The 21915-nt window shown below is 45.9% G+C and overlaps 1 protein-coding gene across 2 annotated transcripts in view; it reads left to right on the plus strand.

Moving 5' to 3' along the window:
• The window catches only part of LOC139388258 (neuregulin 2a), a 180259-nt gene that overhangs the window by 111625 nt on the left and 46719 nt on the right, over nucleotides 1-21915 (plus strand). For both annotated transcript variants that reach the window (XM_071134809.1, XM_071134810.1), the window contains exon 4: nucleotides 7269-7389. In XM_071134809.1, the coding sequence (XP_070990910.1) occupies nucleotides 7269-7389 (121 nt within the window). The remainder of the gene's footprint in view (nucleotides 1-7268; nucleotides 7390-21915) is intronic.

Consider the following 21915-nt stretch of genomic DNA (forward strand, 5'->3'; position numbering starts at 1 on the left):
ACAGAGGGGTTAGTAATGGAGAAGAAAGCGTTGGATAACAGGATGACATTAACAGTGTGGGAGTGTTACTCAACCATCTACAACATATTTGGTGTTTTACACTAATTCTACATTAGTTCTACACTGTCTTTATGTATTCCACAAACACAGACTGGTGCCGAATGTACATACCGTCTGATTCACCATAGTCTCTTCTCTGAATGGCACAGCTTTTGTAACTTTAAAAAACTATTTGCTATATTATCAGTTCTCATATATCACAATTATGCATTTGGACATTTGGAATCCCCTCACACAAGAGTTAAGTCAACAAGACAATAAGAGAGGATCAAATACTTTGACATAACGGATGAGAGAGCATGTGGTAGCATGATTTACAACTTTAAAAGACACAAGCGCTCCTGCTCCAAATAAGTTTCATGTGCAGTGGTTAACCCATGTCATTAGTTCTCCTCACAGATAAACAAGTAGTAGAGCCTGGGTACTATAAACTGTCTCCCTCCTGGCAAGGCCGGAGCAGCTCCGCTCCTCTCAGAGACAGATAACACTACACACTACACAGCTGGACTTGGGCCAGTGTCCATCTATGTATTGTGCAAGCTGCAAGAAGAGAACACTATTATTAGGAAAGTGTATGGTGCTTTTGTTCGGGGATGTTTTATTCCCTTCTTCCAATCCCCTGCCATGTAATGTAATGGACAGTGAGTGAGATAACTGTGGATTTGAGGGGCCAGGGGGATCTTCCGACAAGTACAATTAGTCCGTCACACAATATATTTTTTGTCTGATTTGTTGCTATAGGTTTCTCTAACTGCAGTGATGTATCGTCAATTCTAGCTCAAGCTTTGTGCCCTTTCAGAGAAAAAGTATTCCTGTTGAGTTTGGTTTCTGCAATATTTGTATTTTGCTTCAGAAGAGGTTCCATGCAGTGGCGCAGCGTAGTTTAGCAGAAAACGTTGCTGTTTTAGAGCTCAGGGATTCTTGAAAGATCCACAAATATGTGTCTTCATATTAACACAACTTGAAATGTATATTTTGATAGACCACGGTATCAGTTATCATTGCATGTAAAGGGTCAACCTCCTGTCATAAAATGCAACTAACTGGATTTATGTCGACTCTGTCCGACACCATAAAAGGCAGTTCATTTGAACTGTTATTGTCCAACAAGTGTTTCATGGCCTTGATTGTTTAATTCAAACATTTTATTTTTCGAATATGTAACACAAATCTCCAAACTTCTTTCTGTTTTGTTTTATAGCTCTAACATGCTCCAGGGCCAGTTATTATCCCTTAGGTTTAGCATAGAAAATACTTCAAAAATCGTCACTGATGGAGTTAATATTTTAGGGGCAAAATTCAGCGAAAATATTTTAAATCACAATAATTGTTTAATAATAATAACAATCATTTCAGGCATTGTAACGGCTGTCGTGGGAAGAAGCAGAGGACCAAAGCGCAGCGTGGTTAGTGTTCATCTTTTTAATAAGAAACTGAACACTTCAAAAATACAATACAACAAAGTGACAACCAAAACAGTTCTATCTGATGCAGACACACAAAGACTGAAAATAACCACCCACAAAACACAAAGGAAAACAGGCTACCTAAATATGGTTCTCAATCAGGGACGATTGACAGCTGCCTCTGATTGAGAACCATATCAGGCATAACACAGAAATAGAAAATATAGAAAAACAAACATAGACTGCCCACCCCAACTCACGCCCTGACCATACTAAATAAAGACATAACAAAGGAATAAAGGTCAGAACGTGACAGGCATATATCATATATTTTCATTTTTCTTCTTCATTCAAGCTAATTTAGTTTTTCTCATTTGCTTTATGACTCTAAAACCTAATTAAATTTAACAATGTAAATGTAAATGCAAATGTAGTAAGATTAGGTAGGTAAGGCAATAAATAGGCCATAGTGGCGAAATAATTACAATTTAGCATTAACACTGGAGTGATAGATGTGCAGATCATGATGTGCAAGTAGAGATACTGGTGTGCAAAATAACAATTTGGGCATGAGGTATTTGGGTGGGCTATTTACAGATGGGCTGTGTACAGGTACAGTGATCGGTAAGCTGCTCTGACAGCTGATGCTTAAAGTTAGTGAGGGAGATATAAGTCTCCAGCTTCAGTGATTTTTGCAATTTGTCCCGGTCATCGGCAGCAGAGAACTGGAAGGAAAGGAGGCCAAAGAGGAGTTTGCTTTGGGGATGACCAGTGAAATATACCTTCTGGAGCGCGTGCTATGGTAGGGTGTTGCTATGTTGACCAGTAAGCTGAGATAAGGCGTGGCATTACTTTACCTAGCAAAGATTTATAGATGACCTGGAGCCAGTGGGTTTGGCGACGAATATGAAGAGAGGGCCAGCCAACGGGAGCATACAGGTCGCAGTGGTGGGTAGCATATGGGGCTTTGGTGACAAAGTGGATGGCGCTGTGATAGACTGCATCCAATTTGTGGAGTAGAGTGTTGGAGGCTATTTTGTAAATTACGTCGCTGAAGTCGAGGATAGGTGGCAGCATGAGTGAAGGAGGCTTTGTTGCGAAATAGGAAGCTGATTCTAGATTTAATTTTGGATTGGAGATGCTTACTATGAGTCTGGAAGGAGAGTTTCAGTCTAACCAGACACCTAGGTATTTATAGTTGTCCACATACTCTCAGTCAGAACAGTCCAGAGTAGTGATGCCAGTCGTGCAGGCGGGTGCGGGCAGCGATCGGTTGAAAAGCATGCATTTAGTTTTACTAGCATTTAAGAGCAGTTGGAGGCCACGGAAGGAGAGTTGTATTTCATCGAAGCTCGTCTGGAGGTTTGTTAACACAGTGTCCAAAGAAGGGCCAGAAGTATACAGAATGGTGTCGTCTGCATAGAGGTGGATCAGAGACTCACCATCAGCAAGAGCGACATCATTGATGTATACAGAGAAAAGAGTCGGCCCGAGAATTGAACCCTGTGGCACCCCCATAGAGACTGCCAGAGGTCCGGACCCCCTGATTCTGAACTCAATCTGAGAAGTAGTTGGTGAACCAGGCGAGGCAGTCATTTGAGAAACCAAGGCTACTGTGTCTGCCGATAAGAATGCTGTGATTGACAGAGTCGAAAGCCTTGGCCAGGTTGATGAAGGCGGCTGCACAGTACTGTCTGCACAGTACTGTCTTATGACGTGTTTATATGCTATCTGGGGGGCCGACCTCCGGAGGGCTACACCAGTGGTTCCATGTGATATCCAACATAACATGTAGACTGTATTGACGGCTTTGTTGAAATGCATGTTTACCACAGATGAGCAACATGACGTACTGTCCTTGTTTATCACGCTCTTCTGATACTGATTACAGGTCAGGTTAGCAACAAGGTCTTTATCTCTGTATCTGTCCCAAATACAGGTCAGGTTAGCAGCAAGGTCTTTATCTATGTATCTGTCCCAAATACAAGTCCGGTTAGCATCAATGTCTCTGTCTCTGTCTCAATTACAGGTCAGGGTAGCATCAATGTCTCTGTCTCAATTACAGGTCAGGTTAGCATCAATGTCTCTGTCTCAATTACAGGTCAGGTTAGCATCAATGTCTCTGTCTCAATTACAGGTCAGGTTAGCATCAATGTCTCTGTCTCTGTCTCAATTACAGGTCAGGTTAGCAGCAATGTCTCTGTCTCAATTACAGGTCAGGTTAGCATCAATGTCTCTGTCTCAATTACAGGTCAGGTTAGCATCAATGTCTCTGTCTCTGTCTCAATTACAGGTCAGGTTAGCAGCAATGTCTCTGTCTCAATTACAGGTCAGGTTAGCATCAATGTCTCTGTCTCAATTACAGGTCAGGTTAGCATCAATGTCTCTGTCTCAATTACAGGTCAGGTTAGCAGCATTGTCTCTGTCTCTGTCTCAATTACAGGTCAGGTTAGCAGCAATGTCTCTCTCTCTGTCTCAATTACTGGTCAGGTTAGCATCAATGTCTCTGTCCCAATTACAGGTCAGGTTAGCATCAATGTCTCTGTCTCAAGTACAGGTCAGGTTAGCAGCAATGTCTCTGTCTCTGTCCCAAATACAGGTCAGGTTAGCAGCAATGTCTCTGTCTCTGTCTCAATTACAGGTCAGGTTAACATCAATGGCTCTGTCTCAATTACAGGTCAGGTTAGCATCAATGTCTCTGTCTCTGTCCCAATTACAGGTCAGGTTAGCATCAATGTCTCTGTCTCAATTACAGGTCAGGTTAGCAGCAATGTCTCTGTCTCAATTACAGGTCAGGTTAGCAGCAATGTCTCTGTCTCTGTCTCAATTACAGGTCAGGTTAGCAGCAATGTCTCTGTCTCTGTCTCAATTACAGGTCAGGTTAGCAGCAATGTCTCTGTCTCTGTCCCAAATACAGGTCAGGTTAGCAGCAATGTCTCTGTCTCTGTCTCAATTACAGGTCAGGTTAGCATCAATGTCTCTGTCTCTGTCTCAATTACAGGTCAGGTTAGCAGCAATGTCTCTGTCTCTGTCTCAATTACAGGTCAGGTTAGCAGCAATGTCTCTGTCTCTGTCTCAATTACAGGTCAGGTTAGCATCAATGTCTCTGTCTCAATTACAGGTCAGGTTAGCATCAATGTCTCTGTCTCAATTACAGGTCAGGTTAGCATCAATGTCTCTGTCTCTGTCTCAATTACAGGTCAGGTAAGCAGCAATGTCTCTGTCTCTGTCTCAATTACAGGTCAGGTTAGCATCAATGTCTCTGTCTCAATTACAGGTCAGGTTAGCATCAATGTCTCTGTCTCAATTACAGGTCAGGTTAGCATCAATGTCTCTGTCTCTGTCTCAATTACAGGTCAGGTTAGCATCAATGTCTCTGTCTCAATTACAGGTCAGGTTAGCAGCAATGTCTCTGTCTCTGTCTCAATTACAGGTCAGGTTAGCAGCAAAGTCTCTGTCTCAATTACAGGTCAGGTTAGCAGCAATGTCTCTGTCGCTGTCCCAATTACAGGTCAGGTTAGCAGCAATGTCTCTGTCTCTGTCCCAAATACAGGTCAGGTTAGCAGCAAGGTATTTATCTCTGTCTCTGCCCCAATTACAGGTCACGTTAGCAGCAATGTCTCTGTCTCTGTCCCAAATACAGGTCAGGTTAGCAGCAATGTCTCTGTCTCTGTCCCAAATACAGGTCAGGTTAGCAGCAAGGTATTTATCTCTGTCTCTGTCCCAATTACAGGTCAGGTTAGCAGCAAGGTATTTATCTCTGTCTCTGTACCAATTACAGGTCAGGTTAGCAGCAATGTCTCTGCCTCTGTCTCTGTCCCAATTACAGGTCAGGTTAGCATCAATGTCTCTGTCTCTGTCTCAATTACAGGTCAGGTTAGCAGCAATGTATCTGTCTCTGTCCCAAATACAGGTCAGGTTAGCAGCAATGTCTCTTTCTCTGGTCTCAATTACAGGTCAGGTTAACACCAATGTATCTGTCTCAATTACAGGTCAGGTTAGCAGCATTGTCTCTGTCTCAATTACAGGTCAGGTTAGCAGCAATGTCTCTGTATCTGTCTCAATTACAGGTCAGGTTAGCATCAATGTCTCTGTCTCAATTACAGGTCAGGTTAGCAGCAATGTCTCTGTCTCTGTCTCAATTACAGGTCAGGTTTGCAGCAATGTCTCTGTCTCAATTACAGGTCAGGTTAGCATCAATGTCTCTGTCTCAATTACAGGTCAGGTTAACAGCAATGTCTCTGTCTCAATTACAGGTCAGGTTAGCATCAATGTCTCTGTCTCTGTCTCAATTACAGGTCAGGTTAGCATCAATGTCTCTGTCTCAATTACAGGTCAGGTTAGCAGCAATGCCTCTCTCTCTGTCTCAATTACAGGTCAGGTTAGCATCAATGTCTCTGTCCCAATTACAGGTCAGGTTAGCATCAAAGTCTCTGTCTCAATTACAGGTCAGGTTAACAGCAAGAGACAGAGACAGAGACATTGATGCTGTAATACCTTCATGTTTCAAGCAGACCACCATAGAAAGCGAAGGTAACCTGCATAAATGACTACCGCCCCGTAACACTCACGTCGGTAGCCATGAAGTGCTTTGAAAGGCTGGTCATGGCTCACATCAACACCATCATCCCGGAAACCCTAGATCCACTCCAATTCGCATAGCACCCCAACAGATTCACAGACGACACAATCTCAATCGCACTCCACACTGCCCTTTCCTACTTGGACAAAAGGAACACCTATGCGAGAATGCTGTTAATTGTGTTCAACACCATAATACCCTCAAAGCTCATCACTAAGCTAAGGACCACGGGACTAAACACCTCTCTCTGCAACTGAATCCTGGACTTCCTGATGGGCCGCCCCTAGGTAGTAAGGGTAGGCAAAACATATCTGCCATGCTGATCGTCAACACAGTGGCCCCTCAGGGGTGCGTGCTTAGTCCCCTCCTGTACTCTCTGTTTACCCACAACTGCGTGGCCAAGCATGACTCCAACACCAACAGTCAGCGTGACATTCAGTCATTCCATTCCAAAGATCTGAATCGGAGGTATAAACAAGGACTCTTACGTAAGGGGAAATATTTATCTTTGCTCATTGAGCGTCTTGAGTCAGTGTCAACACTACTGAGAGAGACAATGAAATTCGTGGAAGGAAAGACCTGACCGTTTAAAGTGGAGGATGAGTGATCAAATTACTGTTTCTGTCTTGCATTGCATATAAAATCACTCACAAAACAACAAGAGATTGACCTGATAAGAAACTTCATCTGGAGTTGCAGCACTTTATGCAGCACTCTATGAGTTTACCTACATGACATTGTAGAATATTTCACTGTATTTTAAGACATATGACATCTCTTCTACATATTTCCCCGGTATAGAGCCCTCTTAGTTTCAAGTATTATTTGACAGAATATACATTGTATCTCAACTCCAGTAACAAAAGCTCTAACTGTCTACAGTACTGTTATGGCTGTGTTATTTAAGCATTAAGGACCGAGGGGTGTGGTATACAGTATGGACAATATACCACGGCAAAGGGCTGTTCTTAAGCATGACACAATGCTGAGTGCCATGGATACTGCCCTTAGCCTTGGTATATTGGCCATGCACCACAAACCACAGAGGTGCCTTATTGCTATTATAAACTGGTTACCAATGTAATTTGAAGAGTAAAAAAATATGCTGTTTTGTCATACCCGTGGTATACGGTCTGATATACCTTGGCTTTCAGCCAATCAGCATTCAGTGCTGGAATCACCCAGTTTATAATAACATGTAACTCTGTCTTACTCTGCAGTAACTACCACACCGTCTCCAGGCTCGGGCCATGCCAGAAGATGCAATGACTCAGAGAAGGCCTACTGCGTGAACGGCGGCGACTGTTACTTCATACATGGTATCAATCAGTTCTCCTGCAAGTGAGTCCTCTCTGTTATTTTGGGATTCTTCACAGTGTTCTCTTTGATGGACTCTGCTTGGACTGTTTTATTTGTTGTTAGGCTATGTCTTCTTTAATTAGCGTCAATCAATTAAAATCAAAGTTTATTGGTTATGTACACAGTTCAGTAGATGTTGTCGTGAAATGTTACTAGTCAATAACAATTCAGTAAAATGTAAAACAAGTACACAAATAATAAAACCAATATATATATATATTGTAGTGAGAGATGAATTGTTAATAATTCTGTTTTTCTCTCCACTCCTAAATCCCGTATGTAATTCTTTACACAAAGAGTAAAGTTGCATGATGCTTGATGCAGTTGTCCACTGTTGTTCAGTCGCTGTCAATCACATTCGTCCTTTCATTGCATTGATAGAATTAACATTCCAGTCAAGTGATTTCTAACCCTCTTCTCTCCAACGTGTCAGAGCCCTTTTCCCGATCCCCTTCTACTGATCCTCATCCCCCTCTATCACCCTACCACCCCCCTCTATCACCCTATCTATCCCCCCTCTATCACCTTGTCTATCCCCCCTCTATCACCCTGTCTATCCCCCCTCTATCACCCCACCACCCCCTCTATCACCCTGTCTATCCCCCCTCTATCACCCCACCACCCCCTATCTATCACCCTGTCTATCCCCACTCTATCACCCCACCACCCCCTCTATCACCCTGTCTATCCCCTTCTACTGATCCTCATCCCCCTCTATCACCCTACCACCCCCCTCTATCACCCTATCTATCCCCCCTCTATCACCCCACCACCCCATCTATCACCCTGTCTATCCCCCCTCTATCACCCCACCACCCCCTCTATCATCCCCTGTCTATCCCCCCTCTATCACCCCACCACCCCCTCTATCACCCTGTCTATCCCCCCTCTATCACCCCACCACCCCCTCTATCACCCTGTCTATCCCCACTCTATCACCCCACCACCCCCTCTATCACCCTGTCTATCCCCTTCTACTGATCCTCATCCCCCTCTATCACCCTACCACCCCCCTCTATCACCCTATCTATCCCCCCTCTATCACCCCACCACCCCATCTATCACCCTGTCTATCCCCCCTCTATCACCCCACCACCCCCTCTATCACCCTGTCTATCCCCCCTCTATCACCCCACCACCCCCTCTATCACCCTGTCTATCCCCCCTCTATCACCCCACCACCCCCTCTATCACCCTGTCTATCCCCCCTCTATCACCCCACCACCCCCTCTATCACCCTGTCTATCCCCCCTCTATCACCCCACCACCCCCTCTATCACCCTGTCTATCCCCCCTCTATCACCCCACCACCCCCTCTATCACCCTGTCTATCCCCCCTCTATCACCCCACCACCCCCTCTATCACCCTGTCTATCCCCCTCTATCACCCCACCACCCCCTATCTATCACCCTGTCTATCCCCCCTCTATCACCCCACCACTCCCATCTATCACCCTGTCTATCCCCCCTCTATCACCCCACCACCCCCTCTATCACCCTGTCTATCCCCCCTCTATCACCCCACCACCCCCTCTATCACCCTGTCTATCCCCCCTCTATCACCCCACCACTCCCCTCTATCACCCTGTCTATCCCCCTCTATCACCCCACCACTCCCTCTTTCACCCTGTCTATCCACCCTCTATCACCCCATCACCCCCCTCTATCACCCTGTCTATCCCCCCTCTATCACCCTGTCTATCCCCTCTCTATCACCCCACCACCCCCCTCTATCACACTGTCTATCCCCCCTCTATCACCCCACCACCCCCTCTATCACCCTGTCTATCCCCCCTCTATCACCCTGTCTATCCCCCCTCTATCACCCCACCACCCCCTCTATCACCCTGTCTATCCCCCCTCTATCACCCCACCACCCCCTCTATCACCCTGTCTATCCCCCCTCTATCACCCCACCACCCCCTCTATCACCCTGTCTATCCCCCCTCTATCACCCCACCACCCCCTCTATCACCCTGTCTATCCCCCCTCTATCACCCCACCACCCCCTATCTATCACCCTGTCTATCCCCCCTCTATCACCCCACCACCCCCTCTATCACCCTGTCTATCCCCCCTCTATCACCCCCCCACCCCCCTCTATCACCCTGTCTATCCCCCCTCTATCACCCCACCACTCCCTCTATCACCCTGTCTATCCCCCCTCTATCACCCCACCACTCCCATCTATCACCCTGTCTATCCCCCCTCTATCACCCCACCACCCCCTCTATCACCCTGTCTATCCCCCCTCTATCACCCCACCACTCCCCTCTATCACCCTGTCTATCCCCCTCTATCACCCCACCACTCCCTCTTTCACCCTGTCTATCCACCCTCTATCACCCCATCACCCCCCTCTATCACCCTGTCTATCCCCCCTCTATCACCCTGTCTATCCCCTCTCTATCACCCCACCACCCCCCTCTATCACACTGTCTATCCCCCCTCTATCACCCCACCACCCCCTCTATCACCCTGTCTATCCCCCCTCTATCACCCTGTCTATCCCCCCTCTATCACCCCACCACCCCCTCTATCACCCTGTCTATCCCCCCTCTATCACCCCACCACCCCCTCTATCACCCTGTCTATCCCCCCTCTATCACCCCACCACCCCCTCTATCACCCTGTCTATCCCCCCTCTATCACCCCACCACCCCCTCTATCACCCTGTCTATCCCCCCTCTATCACCCCACCACCCCCTATCTATCACCCTGTCTATCCCCCCTCTATCACCCCACCACCCCCTCTATCACCCTGTCTATCCCCCCTCTATCACCCCCCCACCCCCCTCTATCACCCTGTCTATCCCCCCTCTATCACCCCACCACCCCCTCTATCACCCTGTCTATCCCCCCTCTATCACCCCACCACTCCCCTCTATCACCCTGTCTATCCCCCTCTATCACCCCACCACTCCCTCTTTCACCCTGTCTATCCACCCTCTATCACCCCATCACCCCCCTCTATCACCCTGTCTATCCCCCCTCTATCACCCTGTCTATCCCCTCTCTATCACCCCACCACCCCCCTCTATCACACTGTCTATCCCCCCTCTATCACCCCACCACCCCCTCTATCACCCTGTCTATCCCCCCTCTATCACCCTGTCTATCCCCCCTCTATCACCCCACCACCCCCTCTATCACCCTGTCTATCCCCCCTCTATCACCCCACCACCCCCTCTATCACCCTGTCTATCCCCCCTCTATCACCCCACCACCCCCTCTATCACCCTGTCTATCCCCCCTCTATCACCCCACCACCCCCTCTATCACCCTGTCTATCCCCCCTCTATCACCCCACCACCCCCTATCTATCACCCTGTCTATCCCCCCTCTATCACCCCACCACCCCCTCTATCACCCTGTCTATCCCCCCTCTATCACCCCCCCACCCCCCTCTATCACCCTGTCTATCCCCCCTCTATCACCCCACCACTCCCTCTATCACCCTGTCTATCCCCCCTCTATCACCCCACCACTCCCATCTATCACCCTGTCTATCCCCCCTCTATCACCCCACCACCCCCTCTATCACCCTGTCTATCCCCCCTCTATCACCCCACCACTCCCCTCTATCACCCTGTCTATCCCCCTCTATCACCCCACCACTCCCTCTTTCACCCTGTCTATCCACCCTCTATCACCCCATCACCCCCCTCTATCACCCTGTCTATCCCCCCTCTATCACCCTGTCTATCCCCTCTCTATCACCCCACCACCCCCCTCTATCACACTGTCTATCCCCCCTCTATCACCCCACCACCCCCTCTATCACCCTGTCTATCCCCCCTCTATCACCCTGTCTATCCCCCCTCTATCACCCCACCACCCCCTCTATCACCCTGTCTATCCCCCCTCTATCACCCCACCACCCCCTCTATCACCCTGTCTATCCCCCCTCTATCACCCCACCACCCCCTCTATCACCCTGTCTATCCCCCCTCTATCACCCCACCACCCCCTCTATCACCCTGTCTATCCCCCCTCTATCACCCCACCACCCCCTATCTATCACCCTGTCTATCCCCCCTCTATCACCCCACCACCCCCTCTATCACCCTGTCTATCCCCCCTCTATCACCCCCCCACCCCCCTCTATCACCCTGTCTATCCCCCCTCTATCACCCCACCACTCCCTCTATCACCCTGTCTATCCCCCCTCTATCACCCCACCACTCCCATCTATCACCCTGTCTATCCCCCCTCTATCACCCCACCACCCCCTCTATCACCCTGTCTATCCCCCCTCTATCACCCCCCCACCCCCTCTATCACCCTGTCTATCCCCCCTCTATCACCCCACCACTCCCCTCTATCACCCTGTCTATCCCCCTCTATCACCCCACCACTCCCTCTTTCACCCTGTCTATCCACCCTCTATCACCCCATCACCCCCCTCTATCACCCTGTCTATCCCCCCTCTATCACCCTGTCTATCCCCTCTCTATCACCCCACCACCCCCCTCTATCACACTGTCTATCCCCCCTCTATCACCCCACCACTCCCCTCTATCACCCTGTCTATCCCCCCTCTATCACCCCACCACTTCCTCTATCACCCTGTCTATCCCCCCTCTATCACCCCACCACCCCCTCTATCACCCTGTCTATCCCCCCTCTATCACCCCACCACTCCCTCTATCACCCTGTCTATCCCCCCTCTATCACCCTGTCTATCCCCCCTCTATCACCCCACCACTCCCCTCTATCACCCTGTCTATCCCCCTCTATCACCCCGTCCATCTACCTCTATCCCCCCTCTATCACCCCACCACCCCCTCTATCACCCTGTCTATCCCCCCTCTATCACCCTGTCTATCCCCCCTCTATCACCCCACCACTCCCCTCTATCACCCTGTCTATCCCCCTCTATCACCCCGTCCATCTACCTCTATCCCCCCTCTATCACCCCACCACCCCCCTCTATTGCCCTGTCTATCCCCCCCATACCCCATCCATCTATCTCTATCACCCTGTCTATACCCCCCTCTATCACCCCACCACCCCCTCTATCACCCTGTCTATCCCCCTCTATCACCCCATCCATCTACCTCTATCACCCTGTCTGTCACACCATCCATCCCCCCTATATCACCCCATCCACCCCCCTCTATTAGCAACACAAACATGTCCACACACACACACACGCACGCACGCACGCACGCACGCACGCGATAACATATGCACTATACATTCACATGGATTTAGTACTGTAGATATGTGGTGGTGGTGGAGTAGGGGCCTGAGAGCACACAGTGTGTTGTGAAATCTGTGAATGTATTGTAATGTTTTAAAATAGTATGAACTGCCTTAATTTTGCTGGACACCAGGAAGAGTACCTGCTGCTTTGGCAGCATAAATACAAATACAAATATAAATCACCCTATCCATCTACCTCTATCAACCCTCTATCATCATATCCATCTACCTCTATCAACCCTCTATCACCCCATCCATCTACCTCTATCAACCCTCTATCATCATATCCATCTACCTCTATCACCCTCTATCATCATATCCATCTACCTCTATCAACCCTCTATCATCATATCCATCTACCTCTATCACCCTCTATCATCATATCCATCTACCTCTATCAACCCTCTATCACCCCATCCATCTACCTCTATCAACCCTCTATCATCATATCCATCTACCTCTATCAACCCTCTATCACCCCATCCATCTACCTCTATCAACCCTCTATCATCATATCCATCTACCTCTATCAACCCTCTATCACCCCATCCATCTACCTCTATCAACCCTCTATCATCATATCCATCTACCTCTATCAACCCTCTATCATCATATCCATCTACCTCTATCAACCCTCTATCATCATATCCATCTACCTCTATCACCCTCTATCATCATATCCATATACCTCTATCAACCCTCTATCACCCCATCCATCTACCTCTATCAACCCTCTATCATCATATCCATCTACCTCTATCAACCCTCTATCACCCCATCCATCTACCTCTATCAACCCTCTATCATCATATCCATCTACCTCTATCAACCCTCTATCACCCCATCCATCTACCTCTATCAACCCTCTATCATCATATCCATCTACCTCTATCAACCCTCTATCACCCCATCCATCTACCTCTATCAACTCTCTATCACCATATCCATCTACCTCTATCAACCCTCTATCACCCCATCCATCTACCTCTATCAACCCTCTATCATCATATCCATCTACCTCTATCAACCCTCTATCACCCCATCCATCTACCTCTATCAACCCTCTATCATCATATCCATCTACCTCTATCACCCTCTATCATCATATCCATCGACCTCTATCAACCCTCTATCATCATATCCATCTACCTCTATCAACCATCTATCGTCATATCCATCTACCTCTATCATCCATCTACCTCTATCAACCCTCTATCATCATATCCATCTACCTCTATCAACCCTCTATCATCATATCCATCTACCTCTATCAACCCTCTATCACCCCATCCATCTACCTCTATCAACCCTCTATCATCATATCCATCTACCTCTATCACCCTCTATCATCATATCCATCTACCTCTATCAACCCTCTATCACCCCATCCACCTACCTCTATCAACCCTCTATCATCATATCCATCTACCTCTATCACCCTCTATCATCATATCCATCTACCTCTATCAACCCTCTATCACCCCATCCATCTACCTCTATCAACCCTCTATCATCATATCCATCTACCTCTATCACCCCTCTATCATCATATCCATCTACCTCTATCAACCCTCTATCACCATATCCATCTACCTCTATCAACCCTCTATCATCATATCCATCTACCTCTATCAACCCTCTATCACCCCATCCATCTACCTCTATCAACTCTCTATCACCATATCCATCTACCTCTATCAACCCTCTATCACCCCATCCATCTACCTCTATCAACCCTCTATCATCATATCCATCTACCTCTATCAACCCTCTATCACCCCATCCATCTACCTCTATCAACCCTCTATCATCATATCCATCTACCTCTATCACCCTCTATCATCATATCCATCTACCTCTATCAACCCTCTATCACCCCATCCATCTACCTCTATCAACCCTCTATCACCCCATCCATCTACCTCTATCAACCCTCTATCATCATATCCATCTACCTCTATCAACCCTCTATCACCCCATCCATCTACCTCTATCAACCCTCTATCATCATATCCATCTACCTCTATCACCCTCTATCATCATATCCATCTACCTCTATCATCCATCTACCTCTATCAACCCTCTATCATCATATCCATCTACCTCTATCAACCCTCTATCATCATATCCATCTACCTCTATCACCCCTCTATCACCCCATCCATCTACCTCTATCAACCCTCTATCATCATATCCATCTACCTCTATCAACCCTCTATCACCCCATCCATCTACCTCTATCAACCCTCTATCATCATATCCATCTACCTCTATCACCCTCTATCATCATATCCATCGACCTCTATATACCCTCTATCATCATATCCATCTACCTCTATCAACCATCTATCATCATATCCATCTACCTCTATCATCCATCTACCTCTATCAACCCTCTATCATCATATCCATCTACCTCTATCAACCCTCTATCATCATATCCATCTACCTCTATCAACCCTCTATCACCCCATCCATCTACCTCTATCAACCCTCTATCATCATATCCATCTACCTCTATCACCCTCTATCATCATATCCATCTACCTCTATCAACACTCTATCACCCCATCCACCTACCTCTATCAACCCTCTATCATCATATCCATCTACCTCTATCACCCTCTATCATCATATCCATCTACCTCTATCAACCCTCTATCACCCCATCCATCTACCTCTATCAACCCTCTATCATCATCTACCTCTATCACCCCTCTATCATCATATCCATCTACCTCTATCAACCCTCTATCACCATATCCATCTACCTCTATCAACCCTCTATCATCATATCCATCTACCTCTATCAACCCTCTATCACCCCATCCATCTACCTCTATCAACCCTCTATCACCCCATCCATCTACCTTTATCAACCCTCTATCACCCCATCCATCTACCTCTATCAACCCTCTATCATCATATCCATCTACCTCTATCAACCCTCTATCACCCCATCCATCTACCTCTATCAACCCTCTATCATCATATCCATCTACCTCTATCACCCTCTATCATCATATCCATCTACCTCTATCAACCCTCTATCACCCCATCCATCTACCTCTATCAACCCTCTATCACCATATCCATCTACCTCTATCACCCAATCCATCTACCTCTATCACCCTCTATCATCATATCCATCTACCTCTATCAACCCTCTATCATCAATCCATCTACCTCTATCAACCCTCTATCACCCCATCTATCTACCTCTATCAACCCTCTATCATACCTCTATCACCCCTCTATCACCCAATCCATCTACCTCTATCAACCCTCTATCACCCCATCCATCTACCTCTATCAACCCTCTATCATCATATCCATCTACCTCTATCAACCCTCTATCATCATATCCATCTACCTCTATCAACCCTCTATCACCCCATCCATCTACCTCTATCAACCCTCTATCATCATATCCATCTACCTCTATCACCCTCTATCATCATATCCATCTACCTCTATCACCCCTCTATCATCATATCATCTATCCATCTACCTCTATCAACCCTCTATCACCCCATATCCATCTACCTCTATCAACCCTCTATCATCATATCCATCTACCTCTATCAACCCTCTATCACCCCATCCATCTACCTCTATCAACCCTCTATCACCCCATCCATCTACCTTCTATCAACCCTATCAACCCTCTATCACCCCATCCATCTACCTCTATCAACCCTCTATCATCATCATATCCATCTACCTCTATCAACCCTCTATCACCCCATCCATCTACCTCTATCAACCCTCTATCATCATATCCATCTACCTCTATCACCCTCTATCATCATATCCATCTACCTCTATCAACCCTCTATCACCCCATCCATCTACCTCTATCAACCCTCTATCATCATATCCATCTACCTCTATCACCCTCTATCATCATATCCATCTACCTCTATCAACCCTCTATCACCCCATCCATCTACCTCTATCAACCCTCTATCATCATATCCATCTACCTCTATCACCCCTCTATCATCATATCCATCTACCTCTATCAACCCTCTATCACCATATCCATCTACCTCTATCAACCCTCTATCATCATATCCATCTACCTCTATCAACCCTCTATCACCCCATCCATCTACCTCTATCAACCCTCTATCACCCCATCCATCTACCTTTATCAACCCTCTAGCACCCCATCCATCTACCTCTATCAACCCTCTATCATCATATCCATCTACCTCTATCAACCCTCTATCACCCCATCCATCTACCTCTATCAACCCTCTATCATCATATCCATCTACCTCTATCACCCTCTATCATCATATCCATCTACCTCTATCAACCCTCTATCACCCCATCCATCTACCTCTATCAACCCTCTATCACCATATCCATCATCCATCTACCTCTATCACCCAATCCATCTACCTCTATCACCCTCTATCATCATATCCATCTACCTCTATCAACCCTCTATCATCAATCCATCTACCTCTATCAACCCTCTATCACCCCATCTATCTACCTCTATCAACCCTCTATCACCCCATCCATCTACCTCTATCACCCCTCTATCACCCAATCCATCTACCTCTATCAACCCTCTATCACCCCATCCATCTACCTCTATCAACCCTCTATCATCATATCCATCTACCTCTATCAACCCTCTATCATCATATCCATCTACCTCTATCAACCCTCTATCACCCCATCCATCTACCTCTATCAACCCTCTATCATCATATCCATCTACCTCTATCACCCTCTATCATCATATCCATCTACCTCTATCAACCCTCTATCACCCCATCCATCTACCTCTATCAACCCTCTATCATCATATCCATCTACCTCTATCACCCCTCTATCATCATATCCATCTACCTCTATCAACCCTCTATCACCATATCCATCTACCTCTATCAACCCTCTATCATCATATCCATCTACCTCTATCAACCCTCTATCACCCCATCCATCTACCTCTATCAACCCTCTATCACCCCATCCATCTACCTCTATCAACCCTCTATCACCCCATCCATCTACCTCTATCAACCCTCTATCACCCCATCCATCTACCTCTATCAACCCTCTATCACCCCATCCATCTACCTCTATCAACAATCTATCACCCCATCCATCTACCTCTATCAACCCTCTATCATCATATCCATCTACCTCTATCAACCCTCTATCATCATATCCATCTACCTCTATCAACCCTCTATCACCATATCCATCTACCTCTATCAACCCTCTATCATCATATCCATCTACCTCTATCAACCCTCTATCACCCCATCCATCTACCTCTATCAACCCTCTATCACCCCATCCATCTACCTCTATCAACCCTCTATCACCCCATCCATCTACCTCTATCAACCCTCTATCACCCCATCCATCTACCTCTATCAACCCTCTATCACCCCATCCATCTACCTCTATCAACAATCTATCACCCCATCCATCTACCTCTATCAACCCTCTATCATCATATCCATCTACCTCTATCAACCCTCTATCATCATATCCATCTACCTCTATCAACCCTCTATCATCATATCCATCTACCTCTATCAACCCTCTATCACCCCATCCATCTACCTCTATCAACCCTCTATGACCCCATCCATCTACCTCTATCACCCCTCTATCACCCCATCCATCTACCTCTATCAACCCTCTATCATCATATCCATCTACCTCTATCAACCCTCTATCATCATATCCATCTACCTCTATCAACCCTCTATCACCCCATCCATCTACCTCTATCACCCCTCTATCACCCCATCCATCTACCTCTATCACCCCATCCGTCTACCTCTATCATCCCATCTATCACCCCTCTATCACCCCATCTATCCTCCCTCTATCATCCCATCTATCCTCCCTCTATCATCCCATCTATCACCCCTCTATCACCCCTCTATCATCCCATCTATCCTCCCTCTATCACCCCTCTATCATCCCATCTATCACCCCATCTATCCTCCCTCTATCATCCCACCTATCACCCCAACTATCCTCCCTCTATCATCCCATCTATCACCCCATCTATCCTCCCTCTATCATCCCATCTATCCTCCCTCTATCATCCCTCTGTTCTCCCTCTATCACCCCATCTATCCTCCCTCTATCACCCCATATATCCTCCCTCTATCATCCCATCTATCCTCCCTCTATCATCCCATCTATCCTCCCTCTATCATCCCATCCATCCTCCCTCTATCATCCAATCTATCCTCCCTCTATCATCCAATCTATCCTCCCTCTATCCTCCCTCTATTCTCCCTCTATCACCCCATCTATCCTCCCTCTATCACCCCATATATACTCCCTCTATCATCCCATCTATCCTCCCTCTATCATCCCATCTATCCTCCCTCTATCATCCCATCCATCCTCCCTCTATCATCCAATCTATCCTCCCTCTATCATCCCATATATCCTCCCTCTATCACCCCTCTATCACCCTGTCTATCCCTCCTCTATCACCCCACCACCCCTCTATCACCCTGTCCATCCCCCCTCTATCACCCCATCTATCTTCCCTCTATCACCCCATCTATCACCCCTCAATCACCCCATCTATCCTCCCTCTATCACCCCATCTATCACCCCTCAATCACCCCATCTATCACCCATCTATCACCCTGTCTATCCCCCCTCTATCACCCCACCACCCCCTCTATCACCCCATCTATCCCCCTCTATCACCCCATCTATCCTTCCTCTATCACCCCATCTATCACCCCTCAATCACCCCATCTATCCCCCACTATCACCCCAACTGTGTCCCCTCTATCCCCCCTCTATCACCCCATACCCCTCTCTATCACCCAATCCATCTACCTCTATCCCCCCTCTATCACCCTGTCTATCCCCCCTCTATTACCCCATCCTTCCTCCCTCTTAGCAACCCCCCCCCCCCCTCCCTGATCTCTCACAGAAGCACCGGTAGAGTAGAGCAGAGTAGAGCAGAGCAGAGTAGGGCAGAGTAGAGCAGAGCAGAGCAGAGCAGAGTAGAGCAGAGCAGAGCAGAGCAGAGTAGAGCAGAGCAGAGCAGAGTAGAGCAGAGCAGAGCAGAGTAGAGCAGAGCAGAGCAGAGTAGAGTAGAGCAGAATAGAGCAGAGCAGAGTAGAGCAGAGCAGAGCAGAGCAGAGCAGAGTAGAGCAGAGCAGAGCAGAGCAGAGTAGAGCAGAGCAGAGTAGAGCAGAGCAGTACAGGAAGGCACTGCCCGTATATACAGACATCTCTTTCATGTATACTTCCATTGCTGATGAGGAGGATGGATGGTGATCTGCTCATGGTTCTCAGCCCACGTTTAGCGTGCAGGAGCCTCGCACGTGATGGAATGGTTCACTGGTTTAGTAGGGAAACAAATATTTACGCCAGTCAGAGACCTCTAGCGAGGTAAATAGAATTATTGCTTACATCTCAAGGCCTTTGAAAAGGGGGTCAGATTAATCAAGAGCACTAAGGACATTTTGTTATTGGAAGATACATGTTTTTCTATTGATTGTGAATGTGGGAACGATGAGCTTTCCTGCTATCAGAGTCATGTACTGAATGTTCTTTATGCCAGGGTGAGCATGTTGAGGTGCATTTCCTTACTTCCATGTTGAAATGTAGAAGCTGCACCATAACAACATTATGAAGCTGTACCATAACATTATGAAGCTATACCATAACAACATTATGAAGCTGTACTATAACAACATTATGAAGATGTACCATAACAACATTAGGAACCTGTACTATAACATCATTATGAAGCTGTACCATAACAACATTATGAAGCTGTACTATAACATTATGAAGCTGTACTATAACATTATGAAGCTGTACTATAACATTATGAAGCTGTACTATAACAACATTATGAAGCTGTACTATAACAACATTATGAAGCTGTACCATAACAACATTATAAAGCTGTACTATAACAACATTATGAAGCTGTACCATAACAACATTATGAAGCTGTACTATAACATCATTATGAAGCTGTACTATAACAACATTATGAAGCTGTACTATAACAACATTATGAAGATGTACCATAACAACATTATGAAGCTGTACCATAACAACATTATGAAGCTGTACCATAACAACATTATGAAGCTGTACTATAACAACATTATGAAAATGTACCATAACAACATTATGAAGTTGTACTAGAACAACATTATGAAGCTGTACTATAACAACATTATGAAGCTGTACTATAACATCATTATGAAGCTGTACCATAACAACATTATGAGGCTGTACTAGAATAACATTATGAAGCTGTACCATAACAACATTATGAAGCTGTACCATAACAACATTATGAAGCTGTACTAGAACAACATTATGAAGCTGTACTATAACATCATTATGAAGCTGTACTATAACTTCATTATGAAGCTGTACTATAGCATTATGAAGCTGTACCCATAACATCATTATGAAGCTGTACCATAACAACATTATGAAGCTGTACTATAACATTATGAAGCTGTACTATAACAACATTATGAAGCTGTACTATAACATCATTATGAAGCTGTACTATAAAATCATTATGAAGCTGTACTATAACAACATTATGAAGCTGTACCATAACATCATTATGAAGCTGTACTAGAACAACATTATGAAGCTGTACCATAACAACATTATGAAGCTGTACTAGAACAACATTATGAAGCTGTACTAGAACAACATTATGAAGCTGCACTATAACATCATTATGAAGCTGTACTATAGCATTATGAAGCTGCACTATAACATCATTATGAAGCTGTACTATAACATTATGAAGCTGTACTATAACATTATGAAGCTGTACTAGAACAATATTATGAAGCTGTACCATAACAACATTATGAAGCTGTACCATAACAACATTATGAAGCTGTACCATAACAACATTATGAAGCTGTACTTTAACATCATTATGAAGCTGTACTATAACATCATTATGAAGCTGTACTAGAACAACATTATGAAGCTGCACTATAACATCATTATGAAGCTGTACTATAACAATATTATGAAGCTGTACCATAACAACATTATGAAGCTGTACCATAACAACATTATGAAGCTGTACCATAACAACATTATGAAGCTGTACTTTAACAACATTATGAAGCTGTACTAGAACAACATTATGAAGCTGTACCATAACAATATTATGAAGCTGTACTATAACATCATGACGCTGTACTATAACAACATTATGAAGCTGTACTATAACATTATGAAGCTGTACTATAACAACATTATGAAGCTGTACTATAACATTATGAAGCT

This window comes from Oncorhynchus clarkii, chromosome 29 (assembly GCF_045791955.1).
Source record: "Oncorhynchus clarkii lewisi isolate Uvic-CL-2024 chromosome 29, UVic_Ocla_1.0, whole genome shotgun sequence".
In the NCBI taxonomy this organism is placed as follows: domain Eukaryota; kingdom Metazoa; phylum Chordata; class Actinopteri; order Salmoniformes; family Salmonidae; genus Oncorhynchus; species Oncorhynchus clarkii.